Raw genomic sequence first — 16,709 nt, 5'->3', positions numbered from 1 at the left:
CAAATTTGTGGTAATTTTTAAGAAACTCCTACAAATAGCAAAAGAGAATCATACCTGAAACTAACAACGGGTCCAACCTCGGAAAAGATGTCCTTTAACTGCTCTTCAGTAGCTTCATATGGAATGTTTCCCACTAAGGAAGAAAATAGATAACATTAAAATTCTGAGTTTGTAACCTAGATCTTTAGTAAGAAAATAAACAGTATTTTCTTATATCGTGGAAAATATAACAACTGGCTCAAAATACAGTGCTCCTCCAATCCCAGTTCCATGGTACTCCCTTAGACAGGATTTCAATTTTTGCTGACTTTAATTGCAAGAGAAATAAACCACTGAGAATAAATACAAAAGGTGTAGACATGCCTAAATGTCAGTTCACAGACTGATTAGACAAGAGTTAGATTTTCTTTGGTGAAAATACTTAGGCATTGGTATTTACCTGAAGGTCTGCAAGTCTTATCAATAACTACTAAAATAATCTATACTGTAATTTTTAAAACTGGCTCATATGTCCATATTCACACACACACCACAAAGGAGAAAGGCTGTGGATGTAGTGGAAGATGTTTAAAATTATTCTGTACTGCTTTGCCATGGCCCTTCCAAACAGTGCTTTAAAATCAGCACACATACATAAAAACAACTTATTTCGGAAGATTACTTAGAATAGATTCGACGCTCCTTAAAATTTCTTTGATGAGGTCTTAATCGTTTATACATTCATTCATTTACTATCCACCTTAAGACACCAGGTGGCCCCTACCACCATCAACGAACTAAAATGTAAGGGGCTTTAAGCACAGAATGGAAGTCCTTATAAGAGGGTGGAAGTGGACTCAAGTATAATCTCGGCACAATATGTTCTAAAATAGGAGATTAAAAGTAGTATGGGACCGCTGCTAAGCGCCCTCGCTTCTAGAAAACTGAAGCGAGAAAATCAATGAAAGGAGAAACGCATAGAAGCTGAACGCTAGTTTAACTTCCTTAACCACATCGTGGAAAGGCTGCTAAACCGCGGGAGAAGGGGAACATCATTTTACCCTCGAGTCCATCAGCTTGGCCGCCCCACAAGAAAGGCAGGTAGAGCTGTACCCCTGACCTATTACCGGTTCCCAAAGCGATTCCAGAGGTGCAGGGGGCGTTCCTCGCTGCTCCCTGCCTCTTTCTATCCCTCCCTGATGCTTGGCAATACCTAATTCCTCTTACCGAACACCGAACGTAGAGAACGGTCTACCGCTGGATCTCTCACATTCATACCCGCCATAGCTCTCTTCCCGTGGCTTCCGGTTGCCCGGGCACGCTTCCGTACTGCGCGTGAGCCTAACGACCAACACGCTTCCGCACAGCGCGTGAACCGGAAACGCCTGAGCGGGGCTGATGCAAGGCACCTTCCCTGGCGTCATTGCGTCACGGGAGGCGTGTCTTACGTGTTCCGTAGCGTAAACTCTTGGTCTGGGCTGCAGCCCGAGAATAACTCCCTTCTAAGCCGGATTCTTGGCGTTTCCGGGAGAATAGAATCTTCTTCTTTTTTTTTTTTTTTTTTTTTAGGCTAATTCAAGTAATTGTTGACCACAATAATGATTGCAGCAGCGGCGTTACCAAGGTAACAGGGAAGTCATTTCCTAACAAGGGTGGCACTTTGGTTTTAATTATTCCCTCTTAGGGGAGGGAAGTGCTTGGCCCCGCCCCAGGGCATGCAAAAGATTGTCTTGTAAAAGCTGTGAGTGTATGGAGGAAGGGAGAGTGGAGGAAGCCTAGAAGAATGAAAGAATGAGGGGCATTCAACGTCAGAGCATTAACACGTAGCTGGGGAGGTAAAGGGAGAACAGACCCCTCTTTACTCTTTTTTTTTAAAATATATATTTTATTGATTTTTTACAGAGAGGAAGGGAGAGAGATAGAGAGTTAGAAACATCGATGAGAGAGAATCATCGATCAGCTGCCTCCTGCACATCTCCTACTGGGGATATGCCCACAACCCAGGTACATGCCCTTGACGGGAATCGAACCTGGGACCTCTCAGTCCACAGGCCGACGCTCTATCCACTGAGCCAAACCGGTTTCGGCCCCTCTTTACTCTTGTCTAGCCCTTGGGCTCTGTGTGCTTGATGGTGGTGTTGGGGTGGAGTGGCTGAAAGCATTAGAACAGGAAACATCATTGGTGGTACTCAACAAGCAGCTAAGGCATGATTTGAACTAGGGTTGCTTTGACTCCAGAGACTGAATGCTTACTGCCTCCCACTATTACTGAGAAAATGTGGATGGTTTAACATATTACCATTTTGAGGGAAAAGAAGAGTATGTGACCTGGTGATGGTGGATCAATGACTCACAATAATGAACCACCCAAGAATAGGTTGAGGCACTAAGCCAGTGATTGTTCCATTGCAGTTACTCTGTGGAGAATGGACTGTTGGTTCTATCATTTCATCAGCCATCCCTACTCTACTGTTATAAAAGAGGAGGTGGGTGCAAGGTATATTTCCTAAACTTTTGCTTTTTTATAGAGTTTCACTTATAGGCCATGTGCTAATGACCTCAGTGTCTGTTGTCCAGGAGAGTGTTTTTCCTTTTACTGTGACACTTCCAGAGTGACATATTTCTTTTGCCTCCCAGTTATAGCAAAATGAAGACAAGATGGGATGACACTGTTGTAGGTTTTATGACTGAGCCTTGGTTAACACAACGATGTAGGTGCACAATGAAGAGGTGGGGGGGGGGGGACTAGGAAAGGTGTATTTCTACACAAATGGGGCTAAATATATGGGATAGGTGTTATTTGGGACCATTAAGCAGAAGAGAAAAGGCACATAGTGGAGAATCAAAGAATTTGGGAAACCACAGTCAAGATTTGTGGATCATTGGCAGAAAGTTTTGTGGAAAAGTTCTGAGTTTGTATCCAATTGTGTTGATGTTGCTAAGAATCTTAGATAACAAAGTTGAAGGAAGCAGACATTCAAGAGTGTGAGGGCACAGAGACTTAGGTTCTTTTTCCTGGCCATAGAAGGCCAGACTTCTAAGACTGGGGTCAGTACTATTTCATCCTTGACCCACATTTAAAGCTCCTCAAAGAATCAATGGAATGAAATCCCTCATTGATCCTCCAGGGAATACCTGGAAAGGCAGCAACTCCTGGACAGGCATTATTGCATGAAAAAGATCCCAGAAGGCACTGTAGCATTACCAATGTTAGGAGAAATACTCAGTGAGCAGCGCCTAAGGAAACTTGGGGCCCCCAGAGAACACCTGAATGTTTACAGAGATCTGGTCAGTATCTGGATGAAACAATTGGCTTGCTGTCCAGAAAGAAACAACATTCCTAAGTTTGATACTATTGTGTTATCGCACTAGTACTGTACTTTCTGGTAATATTTAAGGGTTCAGCTCTGAAGCTACTCTACAGAGAGTTGTCTAATCCATTAAAACTGGTCATTCTGGTTTTTGATTTTAGCATTTTCATTTTTTATTTCTTACCTAACTACTTTTCTTCTCAGCTCATACTCAGTGAATACATTTCCTGTATTCCTTACCCAGAAGGTTCGGGATTCTTCACCAGCTCAAAGGCTGCCTTATGAGATATGTTGCTTGGGAGCAGGGCAAGGACTTAGGTGGTCAACTTAATTGGAGGAAGATTTCTCGTGCTCTTGGCAATGGCACGATGACCTCTTGTTTCTGATGAGGACTGCTACCAAGCCAAGCATTGGGGAAAATTGAGTAAGGAAAGGAAGTCTGATTTTTATCCTTAGATCCCACCAGGCTTGCCTGTCTAAAACCTTTGTTTATTTGGTGGCATGTTCTGTTTCAGAACCAGAACTCTGAGAGGCTATTGCTTTGGCATGTGCAATCTAGGGCTTAGCAAAATGAAGGTGGATATCACTGGACAGCAGTTAAACTCCAAAAGTGTGCTGCTGGGCTGGATAGTGAATGAGGATAATGGTATTAGGTTGGGGTAAACAGGATGACAATGATTAAAAAGCTAATATTTGTGAAGGGCCAAATAGATTACAAAGCTTTTCTATATAGATCTTATTTGACTCTAACAATTCCTGGGAGATAGCTTTAGTACTGTATTTTTTTTTTATTCTGGTAAAATATACATAAAATAAAATTGACCATTTTAACACTTTTAAGTGTATAATATAGCAATTAATTATATTTACATTGTGCAATCATCATCACTATCCATCTCCAGAAATTTTCATTTTTCCAAACTGAAATTCCATACATATTAAATACTAATTCCCCATTTTTCCCTCTACCCATCCCCTGGTAATCACCATTCTATTTTCTGTCTGTTATGAACTTAATTACTCTAGATACCTCATATAAGTGGAATCATAACAGTATTTTTCCTCTTGTAACTAGTTTATTTCACTTTAGCATAATTTCTTCAAGGTTCATCCATGTTGTAGCATGTGTCAGAATTGTCTTCCTTTTTAAGGCTGAATAATAAATATACCATTGTATGTATATACCACATTTTGTTTATTCACCCATTGAGGGACACTTGGGTTGCTTCTACCTTTTGGCTATTGTGAATAATGCTGCTATGAACGTGGCTGTAAAAATATTGATTTGAGTCCCTGCTTTCAGTTCTTTTGGGTATATACCAAGAAGTGGAATTGCTATATCACATGGCAATTCTATATTTAATTTTTTGAGGAACCACCATACCATTTATGATAGTTACAGCACCATTTTTCATTCCTATCAGTGATGCCAAGGGTTCTCACTCATTTCATTCTCACCATCATTTGTTATTTTCTGTGGGTTTTTTATTTTTAATAATAGCCACCCTAAATGAGTGTGAAGTGGTATTTCATTTGGCTTTGATTTGAATTTCCCTACTATATTGGAAAAAATCTACCATTCCCCTCTCCTGTGTCTCCTTTACTTTCACGCAGAACACTTCACTTCTGACAATTCTGGTGACCAAATATGGGTTGTTTTCCCCACAACAAGCATTTCTCTGCAACACCAATGGCTGTCCTATAATTCAGTTCTGGTACTATCTAGTGTCAGATCCCACAGGTTAAGTGCTCAGTCTTACAAGATTGCCCCCATCTCTCTTCAGATGCCAGTCCCAAATCCAGGTTGTCACCTGTGCTTCTGATCAATTGATTATAAATCAGTTTCCAATGACCCTCTCCTCAGGTTCAAATAATTTGCTAGAGTGGCTCACAGAATTCAGGAAAACAGTTACAGTACTTACATTTACCAGTTTATAAAGTACTAGTGACCCAGTGCATGAAATTCATGCACATTAAAAGGGAATTAATTAGAGGAAATATTTTAATATTGCTATTTTCCCTTTCGCTATAATAGAAGTGTCAGAGATGAAAGAAAATTAGTAAAACATAAATGAAAATCTTCCTCCTGTCAGCGTCTGGGGTGCGTTGCGGGACCCAGAGTCAAGTCCCTGCCCACCTGCGGCACCTCAAAATCACGCAAGATCCAGACCTGGCCAGCCCCACCCTTGTCAAGCCCTGCAGGCAGGGGGCACAGCCTCAGGTCCCCTGGCCCAGCACCAGGTGGGGGGTGTGGCCTCAGGTCCCCCGTCAAGCCCCACATGGTGGGTGGCGCAGCCTCAGGTCCCCCGTCAAACCCCGCCGGGCGGGGTGTGCAGCCTTAGGCCCCCTGGCGCACCCTCAGGTCCCTCAGCCCAGTGCCAGGGTGGGAGGGGGCGTGACCTGAGGTCCCTCGGCCCAGCACCAGGGTGGGTGACACAGCCTGCGGTCCCCCATCAAGCCCCGCTGGGTGGGGGGCATGGCCTGAGTTCCCCTGGCCTGGCGCTGGGGCAGGGGATGCTGCCTGAGGTTTGCTGTCAAGCTCCACCTGGTGGGGGGCGCAGCTTCAGGTCCCCTACCCTGGCCCAGCACCACGCAGCCTCAGGTCCCTGCTGATTGCTCATTAAGGCTCGTTATAGGAACTGGGCCTCCGCTGTTGGTCCAGCCATCTTGTGTTGCAGAAACCCCGCCTCCGCTGTGGGCGCTGCCATATTTGTGATGGTGTGATGGTCAATTTGAATATTCCCTCTTTATTAGATAGGATATGATGAAGGATACAGATGAACACCCAAATGAAGACATACTAATATATAGGGTAAGGTCAGGAGGGTGCAGGTGCTTCTGTCCCCATGGAGTTGGGGAACCTCCTGATAGGTGGATGTGTTCACAGACCTGAAAGTTCTTCGAACGTACTTTTGGGACAGTTATGGAGGCTTTATCAGGTAGGCATCATTAATCATTAACTTAATTTCTAGCCCCTCTCCCCTCTCTGGAGGATGGGGGGCTTGGACTGAAAATTACAAGCTTTTAATCATGGCCTGGTCATTCTGGTGACTAGCTCCCAGCCAAGACCTCACCCAGAGTTGCCTAAGTGCAACAAAAAGTGCCCCTAATGCTCTTCTCACTTAGGAACTTACAAGGGTTTTAGGAACCCTGTGTCAGGGATGGGGTCAAAGACCAAATATCAGAACAAGAGATGGTCCTAGTGTTTTTATCACTAAGGAAATTACAAGAGTTTTAGGATCTCTGTACCAGGAACTGGGGGCAGAGACCCATATACATATTTCTGTTATCTCAAACCTAATGATTAATGAGATTGAACATCTTTTTATGGCTTATTGCCCATTTGTATATTTTCTTTGGAGAAATATCTAAGTCTTTTTCACATTTTTAAGTCAGATTGTTTTTTGTTGTTGAGATGTAGGACTTATTAGATATATGATCTGCAAATATTTTCTCCCAATCTGAGGCTTGCTATTTTACTCTGATAGTGTCCTTTGACACATAACAGTTTTTAATTTTGATGGAATCCAACTTATTTATTCTTTTATTTGTTACTTATGCATCTGGTGTTACATCCAAGAAATTTTTAGAGTTGGAAACCAAGATGGCGGCATAGGTAAACACCGAAGTTTGCTGCCTCGCACAACAACTTCAAAAATACAACTAAAAGACGGAACGGACATCCAGAACCACAGGAAGGCTGGCTGAGTGGAAATTCTACAACTAGAAGGAACGAGAAAAGCATACCGAGACTCAGAGGAGGCGCAGTGCGGAAGTAAAATACTAAGGTGCGGAGGTGCATGCGGAGCGGGCTGGCGGCAGAGACGCGGTTGTCGTTTTTGATCAGGAGGGAGTCTCAGGCTCTGAGCTCCAGTTCCGGGTGAGTCTCTAGGGACCCAGACTCATACAGGAGAAGCGGGACAGTCTGGCATCGGTCAGAACTCGAGGGCAGCTTTCTCTCCAAGGGGCTTGCAGCGATTACCGGGACATTGAGAAGCAGAGCCTCTGAGGGCAGGACTGAGAGCAGCCATAACTGCTAGCCCCGCCCTGTTGATCCTGTGGGACCCGCCCTGCCCAAGCCCTGCAGGGAGGCTTTTGCTGGATAGCCTAAGACAAAGGCTAGATTAGCACCTCCCTAGAGATCCAGGAGCCAGTGTACCCAGAGGTCAGAGTGGGACCATCCAGCTTGCAGCTCCGTGGAACCATAAAGGACACACTCAGGGGGCAGACTCAGTGAGCACCAAAGCCCCATTGAAGCAAGTCTTGCCCCAGAGGGGTGTCTCCAGCACAGAAGTTCTCCCACTGCAGACACAGCTGATTCTCACAGCCAATTGGCCTAGAGGTCAATTCCTCCCAGTGATACCTACAACAATCAAGGCTTAACTACAACAAGACTGTGCACAAAGACCACAAGGGGGTGCACCAAGAGTGCCCTCCTCAGGTAATTTGAGAGGCTGAATCACTGGGCCGTAGAGGACACTTAGCACAGAGAACCACTTTATCAACACAGGGAAGCATAAAAAATGCAGAGACAAACAAAAAGGACAAAAATGACAGAAATGGAGGAAAGCAAACTACTAGATATAGAGTACAAAACCAGATTTTTAAGGTTTTTCAAGAATTTTCTAGAAACTGCCGGTAAACTTAATGAGATCTACAAGAAATCTAATGAGACCCTCGAGGTTGTGGTAAAGGACCAACTAGAAATTAAGCATACACTGACTGAAATAAAGAATATTATACAGACTCCCAACAGCAGACTAGAGGATTACAAGAATCAAGGCAATGATTTGAAATACGAAGAAGCAAAAAACACCCAACCAGAAAAGCAAAATGAAAAAAGAATCCAAAAATACTAAGATAGAGTAAGGAGCCTCTGGGACAGCTTCAAGCGTACCAACATCAGAATTATAGGGGTGTCAGAAGAAGAGAGAGAGCAAGATATTGAAAATCTATTTGAAAAAATAATGACAGAAAACTTCCCCTACCTGGTGAAAGAAATAGACCTACAAGTCCAGGAAGCACAGAGAACCCCAAACAAAAGGAATCCAAAGAGGACCACACCAAGACACATCATAATTAAAATGCCAAGAGCAAAAGACAAAGAGAGAATCTTAAAAGCAGCAAGAGAAAGAAACTCAGTTACCTACAAGGGAGCACCCATACGACTGTCAGCTGATTTCTCAACAGAAACTTTGCAGGCCAGAAGGGAGTGGCAAGAAATATTCAAAGTGATGAATACCAAGAACCTACAACCAAGATTACTTTATCCAGCAAAGCTATCATTCAGAATTGAAGGTCAGATAAAGAGCTTCACAGATAAGGAAAAGCTAAAGGAGTTCATCACCACCAAACCAGGATTATATGAAATGCTGAAAGGTATCCTTTTAGAAGAGGAAGAGGAAGAAAAAGGTAAAGATACAAATTATGAACAACAAATACACATCTATCAACAAGTGAATCTGAAAATCAAGTGAATAATCTGATGAACAGAATGAACTGGTGATTATAATAGAATCAGGGGCATAGAAGGGAGTGGACTGGCTATTCTTGGGGAGGAAAAGGGTAAGGGGGATGCGGGAAGAGACTGGACAAAAATTCTGCACCTATGGATGAGGACAGTGGGTGGGGAGTGAGGGAGGAGGGTGGGGTGGGAACTGGGTGGAGGGGAGTTATGGGGGGATAAAAGAGGAACAAATGTAATAATCTGAACAATAAAGATTTAATAATTAAAAAATGAAATGGAAAAAAAAATTTTTGTCAAATGCAGTGTTATGAAACTTGTCCCTTATGTTTTCTTCTGAGCTTTGTAGGTTTAGCTCTCACATTTAGTTCTTTGATCCAGTATGAGTTCATTTTTGTATATGATTTAAGGTAAAGGTCCATCTTCTTTCCTTTGTGTGTGCCTATCCAGTTTTCCCAGCATCGTTTGTTGAAAAGACTGTCTTTTCCCTTATTGAGTGGTTTTGGCAAGCTTACCAAAAATCCTTTGACCATGTATATGAGGCTTTATTTCTGGGTTTTCTATTCTGTTCCACTGATCTATATGTCTTTCTTTAATACAGTATCACACCGTTTTGATTATCGTAGCTTTGTAGTAAGTTTTGAAATCAGGAAATGTGAGATCTCCAGCTTTGTTCTTTTTCAAGATTGTGTGACTATTCAGAATCACTTGATATTTCATATGAATTTTAGGATGGATTTTTCTACTGCAAAAATTTCATTAGGATTTTAATAGGGATTGCTTTGAATTTTTAGATCATTTTGGTGGTACTGATATCCTAACAATATTGAACCTTCCAACTCATAAACAGGGGATGTCCTTCCATTTATTTGTCTATTCCTTAGTTTCTTTTAGCAAACTTTTGTAGTTTCAGTATAAAAGCCTTTCACCTCCTTGGTTTACTGTATTCCTGAGTATTTTATTCATTGTAAGTTAGATAGATAGTCCTCCTTGGTTTACTTTATTCCTGAGTATTTTGTTCTTTTTAGGATAGATAGATAGACATATATTAGTTTCAAGTGTACAAAGTAATAATTTGGTATTTGTATATATTGCAAATGATCACCACAATAAGTTTAGTACCATCCATTACCATACATAATTACAGTTTTTTTTCTTGTGATGAGAACTTTAAAAAAAATTTTTTTTTATTGACTTCAGAGAGGAGAGGGAGAGGGAGAGATAGAAACATCAGTGATGAGAGAGATTCATTGATGGGCTGCCTCCTGCATGGCCTCTACTGGGGATTGAGTCCACAACCCGGGCATGTGCCCTTGACTGGAATTGGACCTGGGACCCTTCAGTCCACAGGCCAGTGCTCTATCCACTGAGCCAAACCAGCCAGGGCTGTGATGAGAACTTTTAAGATCAATTCTCTTATTAACTTTTAAGTATACTATACAGTATTATTAACTACTAGACACCCGATGCATGAAAATTTGTGCAAGAGTAGGCCTTCCTTCCCCCAACTGCTGGCACCGCCTTCCTTCCGGCACCCGGAACCCAGGCTTCCCTCTGGTCCTGGCTTCATACGGAAGGACGTCCAGTCTAATTAGCATATTACCCTTTTATTATTATAGTCATCATGTTGTACATTACATTCCCAAGACTTACTTATTTTAGAACTGAAGTTTGTACCTGCGACCACCTTCACTTATTTTTTTCACTCCCCACTCCCTGCCTCTGGTAACCACCAATTTGTTCTCTGCATGAATTTTTTTCTTCAGATTCCACATATAAATGAGATCATATGGTATTTGTCTTTCTCTGTCTGACTTATTTCAGTTAGCACAATGCCCTCAAGGTCTATCCATGTTGTCACAAATGATAAGATTTCATTATTTTTTTTATGGCTGAACAATTTGGCATTGTATGTGTATACTACGTTTTGTTTATCCACTCATCTACCCATGGGCACTTAGATTGCTTCCATATCTTGGTTCTTGTAAATAATGCTGCAATGAACATATATCTTTTCAAGTTAGTGTTTTTGTTTCCTTTGGATAAATACGCAGAGGTGGGATTGCTGAGTCATATGGTAGTTCTGTTTTTAATTTTTTGAGGAATCTCCATATTGATTTCTGTAGTGGCTGCACCAATTTACATTTCCAGCATCTTGAATGAGGGTTCCCTTTTCTCCTCATCCTTCCAACTGCTTGTTATTTCTGGTCTTTTTTATAATAACCATTTAATAGGTGTGAAGTGATATCTCATTCTGGTTTTGATTTGCACTTCCCAGATGATTACTAATGTTGAACACCTTTTCAAGTATCTGTTGGTCATCTGTATGCCTTTTAGATCCTTTGCTCATTTTTAATTATATTGTTTGTTTTTGTTATTGAGTTGTATGAGTTATTTGTATATTTTGGATATTAAACCCTTATCAGATATATGATTTGTAAATATTTTCTCCTATTTGATAGATTGCCTTTTCATTTTCTTGATTGTTTTGCTGTGCAGAAGGTTTTTAGTTTGATGTAGTCCCACTTGTTTATTTTTGCTTTTGTTGCCTTTGCTTATTCTTTTTGTTTCTATCTATACCAATAAAAGATAATATGCTAATTAGACTGGACATCTTCTGGACAAAGCCACAGTGGCAGGGGCAGTGGCAGAGGCGGTTAGGGGTGATCAAGCTGGCAGGGGGGGAGCAGTTAGGGGGCGATCAGACCGACAGGCAGAGGCAGTTAGGGGGTGATCAGGCCAGCAGGGGAGCAGTTAGGGGGTGATCAGGCCGGCAGGCAGAGGTGGTTAGAGGCCGATCAGGTCGGCAGGCAGAGGCAGTTGGGGGTGATCAGGCCGGCAGGCAGAGGCGATTAGGGGTGATCAGGCAGGCAGGCAGAGGTGCTTAGGGGCAATCAGGCAGGCAGGCAGAGGTGCTTAGGGGCGATCAGGCAGTTAGGCAGGTGAGCAGTTAGGAGGCAGCGGTCCCAGATTGCGAGAGGGATATCCTGGATTAGAGAAGGTGCAGGCTGGGCTGAGGGACCCCCTCCCCCCATGCATGAATTTTGTGCACCGGTGCTGGGGTTCATGTTCCAGCATCAAGAAGGGTTCAGGAATCTGGAAAAGGCTGTGCGTAGATGACATAGGAATCCAGAGACTACTAAAGAGTCCAGAGACGAGATATAATTTTGAAAGGCATTGGGGGTCAGAGGACTTTCAGCTAAAGGAACTGAAGACTCCCTCCTTGTCTAGGACCCTTGCTTTTATTAACACAACTTGTCCTAAGGCAAGGTAGAGATAATACATGTCGAAGGGTAAGGTTTTAAAGGTACAGAAGCATTGTCAGTTTGGGGAATAGCCTACGGCTGTTCAGGTGTTTGGCCAGTAGAAGGCAATAACATGTAGATTAACACGCCCTTTAACTGTCTGGCAGCCACAAGCAGTTTCCTATTCAGGTTTGGGGAAATGCCTTTAGCCATTCCCAATAGGTGACTACATGTGTGACTCAACCCTGTTGAGTCCCCAAGTTTCATCAACCTTTTGATGAAACTCTTGAAATTATGACATGCTGGAATTGGTTTACGGCACACCAGGCCTCTAGTTATAAATATAATTGTTTTCTTAATTTCCTTTACACATTGTTCATTGTTAGTATATAGAAATGCAACCAATTCTTGTGTGTTGATTTTGTATCCCACAATTTTGCGGAATTCATTTATTAATTAGTTCTAGTGGGTTTGGGGATAAATATTAGGGTATTCTACATATGAGATCATATCATCTGCATACAGAAGTAATTTTAACTCTTCCATTTCAATTTGGATACCTTTATTTTTTTTTTACATAATTGCTGTGTCTGAAATCTCCTTTGTGATGTTAAATATTGTTTATCTGAGAATGTTTCAATTTCACCTTCATTTTTTTGAAGGACAGTTTTGCCAGATATACCAGTAGAATTCTCAGTTGACATTATTTTTCTTTCAGCCCGATAAATATACTAGAGGCCTGGTGCACAAATTCGTGCATGGGTGGGGTCCCTAGGGGTGGCCTGTGGGGATCGGGCCGAAACTGGCAGTCCAATGCCGCTTGCCACTCCTGCCTGCTGCTCCTACTCATCCTGGCCCCAGCTGTGTCTGCTGTGGGCTCACACCCAGTCAGTCCCAATTGGGAGAGGCTCATGCCACCACAGGGGCGCTTGCCAGCCATAAACCCTGTGTCTGGCACCTGTCCCAAGGCGGGTAGGGGCGGGGGCAGGATGCAATTGGGCCTTCGGGCGGGCGGGCAGTGGGATGCCCTTGCTGGATCTGTCCCACTGATGTCCACACCGGTTGTTGGGAGCTACCTGGCAGCTGCTTTTCTATTGTTTCTTCCTTGCAGAGTGTCTAGCGAGGGGAAGCGGCTGCAGTTCCCGAGGCTGACTTCCAGGAGACCAGCGGTGCTGTTGGGATCATGCCAATGGCACCGGTCCATTGGTGCCTGCCCCATTCTCCAGAGATTGGACCTGCAGGACCACTGAGGGAGTGAGTGGCTGCAGCTGGGCTGGTGGGACACTGGGACGGGTTGATAAGCTGAGTGGCGCTACCGCTGTGGGAGCACACTGACCACTAGGTGTCTAGCTTCTGCATTGAACATCTGCACCCTGGTGGTCAGTGCATGTCATATGGACCAGTCGAACGGTTGTTTGGTCGCTTAGGCTTTATATATATACTAGTAACCCAGTGTACGAAATTCGTGCACATTAAAAGGGGATTAATTAGAGGAAATATTTTAATATTGCTATTTGCCCTTTCTCTATAATAGAAGTGTCAGAGATGAAAGTTAGTAAAATGTATATGAAAATCTTCCTCCTGTCAGAGTCTGGGGTGTGTTGTGGGACCCAGAGTCAAGTCCCCACCCACCCACATGTGCCTCGAAATCGCATGAGACTCAGACCCGGCCACCCCCCCCCCCCATTGGGCTAGATCCAGACCCGGCTGGTCCCACCCTTGTCAAGCCCCACTTGGTGGGTCACAGCCTTAGGTCCCCTGGCCCAGCTCTGGGCGGGGGCACAGCCTGAGGTCCCTCGTCAAGCCCTGCTGTGCAGAGGGTGCGGCCTGAGGTCCCCTGATCCGGCACTGGGGTTGGGGGCGCGGCCTGAGATCCTCCAGACAGGACCTGGGTGGGGGGGGGTGCACCTTGAGGTCCCTTGTCAAGCCCCTCCAGGCAGGGGGCGCAGCCTCCAGTACCCTGGCCCAGCGCCGGGGCGGGGTTGCGGCCTCAGGTCCCCTGGCCCAGTGCCGGGGTGAGGGGCACGACCTGAGGTCCCCCGTCAAGCCCCGCCAGGTGGGTGGAGCGGCCTGAGGTTCCCTGGCCTGGCGCCGGGGTGGGCAGCACAGCCTGAGGTGGGGGGCGCAGCCTGAGGTCTCCTGTTGCCCCGACCCGCGGGGCATGCAACGTGGGTACCGTGACGATTCCTGTAAGGGAATGAGAGGATAGGAGACACGAAGAAATGGAGGCAAGACAAGATCCTGATCAAGCCTCAAATTTTACTCTTCCAGCGGCAGAATATATATTGTTTTAGGGACGGGGGTGGGTGGGTGGAGAAGCCTATTAGCTTATCAGCAGGGTTGTAGCAGGCTCCCGTTGTGGCGGTAGTTGCTTCAGGGTATGAGATAATTATCTTTAGCTGCTGACCAAACCTCAGGACACACGTGGTTTCTGGTAACTAGGAGTTCCTACCAGAAACTTATTGTTCTTAAGATGGCTTTGTCTAGGCCAATATCTCTAATGGCTCCCAACATCCTGTTAAGCCCCACTGGGGCGGGGGTTGTGGCCTGAGGTCCCCCAGCCTGGCACCAGGGCATGGGTAGTGGCCTGAAGTCCCCTTCAAGCCCCATGGAGGGGTGGGGGGGGCGCAGTCTCAGGTCCCTGCTGATTGCTTGTTAAAGCTCGTTATGGGAACTTTTCCTCAGCTGTGGGTGCCGCCATCTTTGTTGCAGAGTGACAGTCAATTTGCATATTCCCTCTTTATTATATAGGCTAGATAGATTATCTCATTCCTTCTGGATTTTGAGACTTCCACTGAGAAATTTGCTGATAATTTTATTGAGGATCTTTGTACATAAAGAGTTGCTTTTTTCTTGCTTCTTTCAAGATTCTCACTTTGGTTGTTGAGAGTCTGATTATAATGCATCTTGATGTAGTCCTCTTTGGGTTTATCTTACTTAGAGTTCATTATGATTCTTGGACTTGTATATCCATGGTTTTTTTCAAATTTGGGAAGCTTTCAAATAACCTCTTTGCCCCTTTCTCCTTCCTTTCTTTTTTAACCTTCTGGAACTCTCATAATGCATATATTGCTTGATGATGTTCCATAACTTTCTTAATCTCTGCCCACTTTTTTCTTCATTCTATTGTGTGTGTCTCTTGCTCCTGAGGCTCCATAATTTCAAATGATGTGTCTTAAACTTCACTGATTCTTCCTGTTTGCGTCTACTGTTGAACCCCTTTAGTGAACATTTCAATTCAATTATTATATTTTCAACTCTAGAATTTCTGTTTGGTTCCTTTTTATATTTTTATCTCTTTGATGTTATTCTACTTTTTAAAATACAGTATTTTCCTTATTCTTTTAGTTTTTGTGTTTTCCTTTGGCTCAGAGCATATTTAAGTCAGTTTTTTTAGTCTTTGTCTCATAATTCTGATGCCTGTGTTTTTTTTCAGGGACAGTTTCTGCCACTTTACTTTCTTCCTTTGAATGTGGCATATTTTCTTGTTTTCTTGTATGCTTTGTGATGTTTGTTTGTTTGTTGAAAATTTGACATTAAAAAACAGTTTTCAGATAGGCTCTGTGATGAGGAAAACACTAATTAACCAGGATAGTTGTGTGCCTCGTGATAAGCCTTATGTGGCGGCTTAACGTCTTCTTAGACCTTTTCTAGGCATACATCTTGTATGGGCCTGTTGTGTGCTTTATCCAATTTCCCTAAGTAAACATTTTAAGAAGTGTCCTAGTTTCCTAAAGAGTTTCACCTTTGCTTTTTTTCTGGGGAGTTTTGATGTTCTATTGTGTCTTCTCATCTAATATCTGCCCCAGGTGTTGTGAAGCTGTGGTACTTCTGCAGCTTTCATAGCAATATCCATCATTTCCTGTGGCTTTTCCTAGCCTGACATCTAAGCTATGCCACTTTTCTGTCTGAACTCCAAGTTACGTAATACAGAGATCAGTACCTCAGGTAGCCCCCAGGCCAGTGGTCGGCAAACTGCCGCTCGCGAGCCACATGTGGCTCTTTGGCCCCTTGAGTGTGGCTCTTCCACAAAATACCGACTTTTGTGCATAGGCCATGAAATTTCAATCTCACTGTACATGCGCGCCTACACGTGGTATTTTGTGGAAGAGCCACACTCAAGGGGCCAAAGAGCCGTATGTGGCTCGTGAGCCACAGTTTGCCAACCACTGCCCCAGGCAGATTAGAACATTGCAAAATAGGTCCACCTTCCTTTCTCCAATTAGAGGGATGGCATTGGCAGCTGGGCCACTTCTCGCCCTAAATGGTGCTGTGGACACTGTGGGAGAAGGAGGGGTGGAGTACGGGTATGTAAAAACTATGGTATTTCCTGCCATTTTTGTATGTAGATTTTTTCTTTATTAAGCATTTGTTTGGTTGCTGTAGACTGTTTTTCAGAGCTCCTATAAAGTCATTTTAGCCACTCCCTACTTGCTTATGAAAATGTTAATATGGGTAGCAGGAGGAGAGGCTGCAGCTTCCTAGTCTGCTAAGTTGCAGATGTCACTTAAAAAGGTAATATTCTATCCTATATAATAAAAGGCTAATATGCAAATCGACCAAACTGCGGAACAACCAGTTGCTATGACATGCACTGACCACCATGGGGCAGTGCTCAACACAGGAGCTGCCCCCTGGTGGTCAGTGTGCTCCCACAGGGGGAGCGCCGCTCAGCCAAAAGCCCTGAGCCGGGCTCACAGCTGGCGGTGG

At 43.9% G+C, this 16,709-nt stretch overlaps 1 protein-coding gene and 1 long non-coding RNA gene across 4 annotated transcripts in view; one reads left to right on the top strand and one right to left on the bottom strand.

Moving 5' to 3' along the window:
- CSTF2 (cleavage stimulation factor subunit 2) overlaps window positions 1–1,306 on the bottom strand; it is a 30,265-nt gene extending 28,959 nt beyond the window's left edge. For all 3 annotated transcript variants that reach the window (XM_081081853.1, XM_081081854.1, XM_081081855.1), the window contains exons 1-2: window positions 1,207–1,306; window positions 55–133 (exon numbers count right to left, since the gene is read on the bottom strand). In XM_081081853.1, coding sequence (XP_080937979.1) covers window positions 55–133; window positions 1,207–1,264 — 137 coding nt within the window. In that variant the 5' untranslated portion in view covers window positions 1,265–1,306. The remainder of the gene's footprint in view (window positions 1–54; window positions 134–1,206) is intronic.
- Window positions 1,307–1,404: 98 nt separating this feature from the next.
- The window catches only part of LOC308510842, an 86,216-nt gene continuing 70,911 nt past the window's right edge, over window positions 1,405–16,709 (top strand). The window contains exons 1-2 of the long non-coding RNA XR_013995442.1: window positions 1,405–1,603; window positions 13,111–13,253. This is a non-coding gene — a long non-coding RNA (uncharacterized lncRNA). The remainder of the gene's footprint in view (window positions 1,604–13,110; window positions 13,254–16,709) is intronic.

Source organism: Myotis nattereri, assembly GCF_964212035.1.
Source record: "Myotis nattereri genome assembly, chromosome: X".
Lineage (NCBI taxonomy): Eukaryota > Metazoa > Chordata > Mammalia > Chiroptera > Vespertilionidae > Myotis > Myotis nattereri.
This window is presented reverse-complemented; position numbering and strand designations above follow the sequence as displayed.